The sequence below is a fragment of the Erpetoichthys calabaricus genome, chromosome 11 (assembly GCF_900747795.2).
Source record: "Erpetoichthys calabaricus chromosome 11, fErpCal1.3, whole genome shotgun sequence".
Lineage (NCBI taxonomy): Eukaryota > Metazoa > Chordata > Cladistia > Polypteriformes > Polypteridae > Erpetoichthys > Erpetoichthys calabaricus.
This window is the reverse complement of record NC_041404.2, coordinates 138,552,984-138,559,532: the sequence shown is the minus strand read 5'-3', so window position 1 is coordinate 138,559,532 and position 6,549 is coordinate 138,552,984. Positions and strand designations below refer to the sequence as shown.

At 47.8% G+C, this 6,549-nt stretch overlaps 1 protein-coding gene across 2 annotated transcripts in view; it reads right to left on the bottom strand.

The window, feature by feature from the left end:
• Positions 1-2,073: 2,073 nt before the first annotated feature.
• LOC114661008 (multidrug resistance-associated protein 1-like) overlaps positions 2,074-6,549 on the bottom strand; it is a 76,888-nt gene continuing 72,412 nt past the window's right edge. For both annotated transcript variants that reach the window (XM_028814083.2, XM_028814084.2), the window contains exons 28-31: positions 5,941-6,099; positions 5,608-5,774; positions 5,321-5,515; positions 2,074-2,816 (exon numbers count right to left, since the gene is read on the bottom strand). In XM_028814083.2, coding sequence (XP_028669916.1) covers positions 2,708-2,816; positions 5,321-5,515; positions 5,608-5,774; positions 5,941-6,099 — 630 coding nt within the window. In that variant the 3' untranslated portion in view covers positions 2,074-2,707. The remainder of the gene's footprint in view (positions 2,817-5,320; positions 5,516-5,607; positions 5,775-5,940; positions 6,100-6,549) is intronic.

The following is a 6,549-nucleotide window of genomic DNA, read 5'->3' as shown; positions in this document are numbered from 1 at the left end:
CATCGGGGCCACAATTGTGTTACACCAGAGCTCATCCCTGTTGGGCTCCATGACCACCACCAGGGGGAGCTGCACAACTTCCTGAGCCCCTCTGGGTTGTGACCCAACCACACCCGGAAGTGCAGCCTAATTTAGTTTACTTACCTCGGCGGTGACATTCATGTCTCTGGTGACTCTTCCTATGAAGTCAGTAGATGGATTGGGAGAGCATGGGGGTGTCATGAGGTCACTGGGGTGCGTGGCACTACTGATATCTGCAAAAGGACGAAGGTCCAAGTCTTCAGAGTCCTGGTACTCCTGGTTTGTGAGACATGGACGCTCTCCAGGTACCTGAGATGAAGACTGGACTTCTTCATGGGTGTCTCTTCTGAGGGTCCTTGGGGGCCAATGGTGTGACTTTGTGTTGCTCATGGAGTCCCGAATGAGGCACATGACCTGCACTGTGAAGGAGCGTCAGTTACGGCACTACGGCCATGTGGAGTGATTATCTGAGGGTGATCCGGCTCGCAGGACCCTCGTTGTTAAGGACCAGAGTGGCAGGACCAGGTATAGGCCACCATGGATGGTCATGAGGTCACTGTAAAGGGGTGTGTGGCACTCCTGATATCTGCAAAAGGACAAAGGTCCAAGTCTTTAGAGTCCTGGTGCTTCCTGTTTATGAGACATGGATGCTCTCCAGTGACCTGAGATGAAGACTGGACTCCTTCATATGTTGTCTTTACGGAGGGTCCTTGGGGTCCACTGGTTTGACTTTGTGTTGCTCATGGAGTCCCCAATGAGTCACATGACCTGCACTGTGAAGGAGCGTCAGTTACGGCACTACGGCCATGTGGTGTGATTATCTGAGGGTGATCAGCTCGTAAGATCCTCATTGTTGTGGACCCGAGTGGCTGGACCAGGCCAAGGGGTCGCCCACGTAACAGCTATAGGGTCATTTCCGGAGGGTGGGACTGGACCGCGTGTCTCCCTGGTGGGTTGCCGTTTTGTCGTGTGGTGAGTGTGGCAACGCGCTGTGCCAGTGCAGGCTCCCCAACTTGACTTGACCACCTGAAGTACTTCCGGGTGGGCTATGAGAAAGGCCGACACCCACCACTCAAGGCGGAGGGAGACAAAGCTGCCCAGTTCTGTTTGTGCTTTTGGGGCCGTGTTATGTCTGTGGGTATGGGGATGACATTTACCTTTAGAAGTGTGTGTGTGTGTGTTGGGTCGGCGCTGGTGAAGCGCGTATCGTCACACTGTCCATCCTCAAGAAATGAGCAGTCTGTGCGCTCGTGTAAGCATTTTTATTTCCTTAAAAAAAAATACAAATTCATATAAATTCTATATGCAAATTGGCAAAAAAGATTAAATATGAATCCCAAGTATAAATATTACAATATTTAAGACATATACACGCACACACATATATATATAGACACGTTTATATACAATTTCTGCACAAGTTCAACCCTTGCATGGTCTCAGCTCTATTTTGGACAGCGAGACGTTTGGGGGGCTTTTCATTCGTCGCTCCCAGGGGGAGACGCAGGCCGTTGCTGTCGTGGCCGCCATGAGCTCCAGTCCTCCTCCTCCTTGTGCTTTTTTGGCCAGCGCTTGTTTATCTCCGAGCTCTGTCTGGATTTCTGCTGGTGCCACAAGACAAGAGCTCTGGCACAGGTAACTAACTAAAGAAATGAAAATATTGACTTTTGCCCGCAGGCTGGGCCTTTGCGGTTTCCAGAGCGAATGCACATTCTGTTAATCTCGTCCTAAATAATGTCCAAACTGTCTCGCCTCGTTCCTGGAGATTAAAGAGATGCTACGGCGGGGAATGTGAGCGGGAAGCGGACTGGGGTGACTAAACGCACCAATGTGTGCCCAGGTAGGTCAGGAGAGGAGGTGGCGAGGCACCGGCTGTGTAGGCCTCTGCGCGCGCGGCCTTCTTATTTATTTTTTTCACCTTCAGTGCTCCTGCTGGGCACCAGAACGTGACGGGACACTCGCAGACGCCCATCTCGGGAACAGACGGAGCATCCCGTCACGTGGCTGGGGTAGGTCAGCTGCTTCGAACTCTGATTGAGAAAACAGAAGCACTTTTATTTTTGTTACATTTTTTTTTCAGCTAAAATGTAAGCTGAAGCGGTGCAAGGCTTCGTCCAGAAAGGTCCAACAGGCTTAAGACACACATTGGCATACGGGCGCTCCTGGAAGGCTGGGCCCAGATGCCAGCTGTGGTGGGAGGACGGCAGCACTTGTTGCAGTTCAGTCAAGGCTGTCTGTCTGTCTCTTGCAGTGCGGCCCCCCTCGGGGGGGAATGTAACTACAAGGTTGCCGGTTCAGTCTCTGCCCTGACTGACATCCACCCCCCCGTCACATCGCTTGCCTGTGCCCCGGCTTTAAAAAATTGCATGTAAACAATGATATTATAAAACAGCTATGGTAAGGCACTATATGAAGCGACCGTGACTTGCCTTACCAGGCTCCACTGCTCGTTAGCCCCCACTGTTACAAGGCGCCCCCCTTGACTCTTTATTCACTATCTCGATACATACACCTGTAATTATGAAAAAATCTACAATGCTTCCCTCAGAATGAAATAAATCCGCTCTGAGGCGCCTACAAGACGGACATCTCTGTGCCTCTGGCCTCCACGCCCACTCACTTTCACCTCTTTGAGCAGTGAGGGGACATCACAAGTTGCCTTTGGCATCCACCGGATGAGGGGGCATCACACCAGGGCAGCTTCTCGGCACATTCTGTAGAAATGACCCCTCTGGGCAATGAGGTTTGAAGGTGCGTCCGACTCCACAATGTGCCCTTTGTCCATGACTATAACCCTGTGGGGGGGGAACAAACGCATTTCAGTTAGAGGGGAGTGAATCTGAAAAGGATCAGGGGCAATAAAACAGATCAGTCGAGCTACTGAGGTGGGCCGGGCACAGCGTGTATGTGTCAAGTCTGCCCACGCTGAACGTCACCACCTTACCTTTGGTTAAAATGAGTAAACACGACAGCTCTGAGCTTCAGGCCTTTCCCTGGTCTCATCTGTACAAGTGTGTGCCATCGACAGCATGCCCACATACCCTTCTCATGTCACTGACAAGCTGATCAACCACCGTATCATATGACAGCCAATGCTATTTAAAGGAGGCAGGCCAGGACCAAGGAACCAGGTGTGTGTGTGTCTGCATTTTAGAGGTACGAGGAAAACAAGTTAAATGGCTCTGGACGTGTCATTGTAAGAGAGAGGCCAGCACTGACCCTGAACATGTCATTGTGGGGGCACAAAACCTGCAAGCATGACAAACGTTTGAGTTCATCAAGAGCAGCAGCCTTTCTGCACACAAAGTCACCTGTGTGTAGATAACGGGCAACCATCCACAAAACACCCAGCCGAACGTGAGAGAGCTGATGAGAGGAGCTGCACGTTAATAACCGAAGAGGAGGGCAGTGCAGCAGAACACACAGTCCACTGTCTGCTGAGCACCCAGATGAGTTTCCTTCTTCACAGGTGGGCTTGGACTGAAGCAAAGGAGGTCTGACAAATCCAGGCTTCTGCTGATTATACCGGTAGGTCAGAGCGCAGGCTATGATGACAACCCTACGAGTCAACAGATCATCCTGCTGGGTGTCACCACTGCCGCTTACTTGTGCTTTTATAATGCGTGGGCTGAGTTTTCAAGGGCACATTTAGTACCCTGATACTGGCAGAGCTACGTAGATAAATAGACATGAAAGGCACTATATGATAGATAGACATGAAAGGCACTATATGATAGATATGAAAGGCACTAAATGATAGATAGATAGATATGAAAGGCACTATATGATAGATAGATAGATAGATAGATATGAAAGGCACTATATGATAGATAGATAGATAGATATGAAAGGCACTATATGATAGATATGAAAGGCACTATATGATAGATAGATAGACAGATACTTTATTAACCCCAAGGGGAAATTCACAAAAAAAGTACTTGAATAGACGAGTCTCGGCGTGTAAAATCCACGCCCACGTTGTAAAAGTAAGTGTGTCCAGGGAACGTATCCACATAAAATAAAGTGATAAGAGTGATCAATAAAAAAGAGAAAAATAAAAGTAGAAGAATAAAGTCGTACACGGAGCTGCTGAAAAGGCTGCCACTCTCGGCGGTGCCCGATTCTTACGCCATATGTAGGAGTACACTGGAACTTTATTCAGGACGAACATGCAACAGTGTACTGATCTGTGAGGAGGCCTTTTTACTGATCTCAAGGCTCCACGGCCCAAGGCCAGCAATAAAACAGAACTGTCATCAGGAACATGAAGTGAATGGGGCCTAATGCAGGACCTCTCACCGCTAGTTTGGATGTCTTAGCCTAATCGAGCATCGACATGCAGGACCACCCAAGTTGACGTGGCATACAGTCCCTTCATTTTTACAACTGGTTCTGAGGGACAAGAGGGGACAATGAAGGAGGAATCCTTAATTAAAGAGACTGTTCAGTGTTAATATGATTATACTGATTAATATCATTTATGTTAGGTAGAATGCCTAGAGGGGGCTGGGTGGTCTCGTGGCCTTGGTACCCCTGCAGATTTTGTTTGTTTTGTTTTGCCTTTTCTGTCCTCCCTGACCATTGGACCTTACTTTTATTCTTTGTTAATTAGTATTGCCTAATTTTATTTGTATATTTTGTCTTGTTTTCTCTTTCTTCATCCTGTAAAACACTTTGAGCTCCATACATCACTTGTATGAAAATGTACTGTAGAAACAAATACTCTTGTTGTTGTTGTTAATACTCTTGAATGACTGATCAGTTATTAAATTCTGGACATCTATCTAAATACAGCACTCAGAGCCTCAGAGATCTACAGGTCTTCAAGGTGCTGGAATGCTCTTCATCAACAGTACACTCAGTCATAACATGGCAATATAACGTAACATGTACTCTCAAGGCATATGTGAAGAAAAGCTTAGGACAAACATCAGCTGAGAATCACAACTGGGTAATGATGGAGCTGTGAGGCAGCTGTGGTGACCTTCTGATTGAGTGTCAGCCTATGCCTCCTGAGCACAGCTAGACCAGCTATTGACTTGGGTGTCCTGATTAGCTGCAGACTGAGCAGGTTACGTCAGCCCACCCTCGATACAAACCCTCAAAAAGAAAAACCTGTTTGCTGAGCTAAAGGAGTATTTTAGGCCCCAGAATGTCCTCCTGCTCTTGACCTCTGGCTACTGGAATGTGGCTGATCTGCTTATGTTATGATGACAAACCACTGCTGAAGTCACCTTACATTGGGTGACAGGAGAATGTTTCAGAATCTGTTACACTAAGCTACATGTTGGCATACCTGGTGTAGTCCATGATGGTATTAAGACGGTGAGCGATGGTCAGAATGGTACAATCTTCAAACTGACTTCGGATCGTCGACTGGATCAGGTTGTCAGTTTCCAGATCAACAGCAGCGGTTGCCTCATCCAGTACCAAGATCTTGGTTTTTCTAAGGAGAGCCCGTGCTAGGCACACCAGTTGGCGCTGCCCCAAGCTGTGGTCACAGAGAGAAGTAAATAAGCAGTCAGGTAACAATACCAAACTCCAGTTTTGCCTCCTCTCCTTTGGGGCAGATGAAGTAGTTACCTCAAGTTCTCCCCTCCTTCTGAGCACTCGTAGTTCAGTTTATCTGAAAGCCCCGACACAAAGCCCTTGAGATGAGCAAGTTCTAGTGCGTTCCAGATTTCTTCATCAGAATAAACATCAAAGGGGTCAAGGTTCATGCGCAGAGAACCTGAAAAGAGGACAGGGTCCTGTTGGGGAGACAAGACAGCTGGCATTCAGGAGACATGTTCTCAGCTTAGTCAAATGTTCAAATGTAAAGACACCCAAACAATGCGGGACTCCTTACAAATAGTTTAGAAGATCAGCGTTTACTGGCTGGCATGCTTTCACAAGCAAGGATCAAAGCGAAGTTACCTGAGGTATGATGGTAATCCTGGACCGCAGTTCATGTAGACCTATTTCTGCTATGTTGACACCATCAATATGGATTTCTCCTTTGTTAGCTTCCAGGATCCTAAAAATTCCTAAAGCCAGTGTGGATTTTCCAGCTCCAGTTCGTCCCACGATCCCCACCTATCCAGACAACAAACTGTTATTTTAAAGCAACCGCAGGAACCTAAATAACAATGGTCAGTGAACATTCTGTCACAGAACACCTTTGGGGAAATTTAAAAAAGTACGTTTCATGCTCATTTCAGAAATGTACTTGGTAGTTTCTGAGTTGTTTTTTTTAAGGCTGTATGTTTAGTATATAAACCTGGTGGATGTCTAAGAAGGAGAACGGCATCGCAGCCATGAAGAGGGAGGGAGGCCAAAGTGGAAGGACAGATGGGTTGGCCGGCTGGACGAAGAAACAACTTTGTGCCCAGCCAGAATAATATGATGGTGGGACCAGCGGAAGTCAGAAGTTGGGAGCAGTTCCATTGCCCATACAGCAGGTGGCAGTGGTCCTTTTGTTGCAGCCCTGTTGGGAGTTGGAGTCCAGAAGTGCAACTCTGTCGGGGTCCCTGGGTGCCAGTAGAG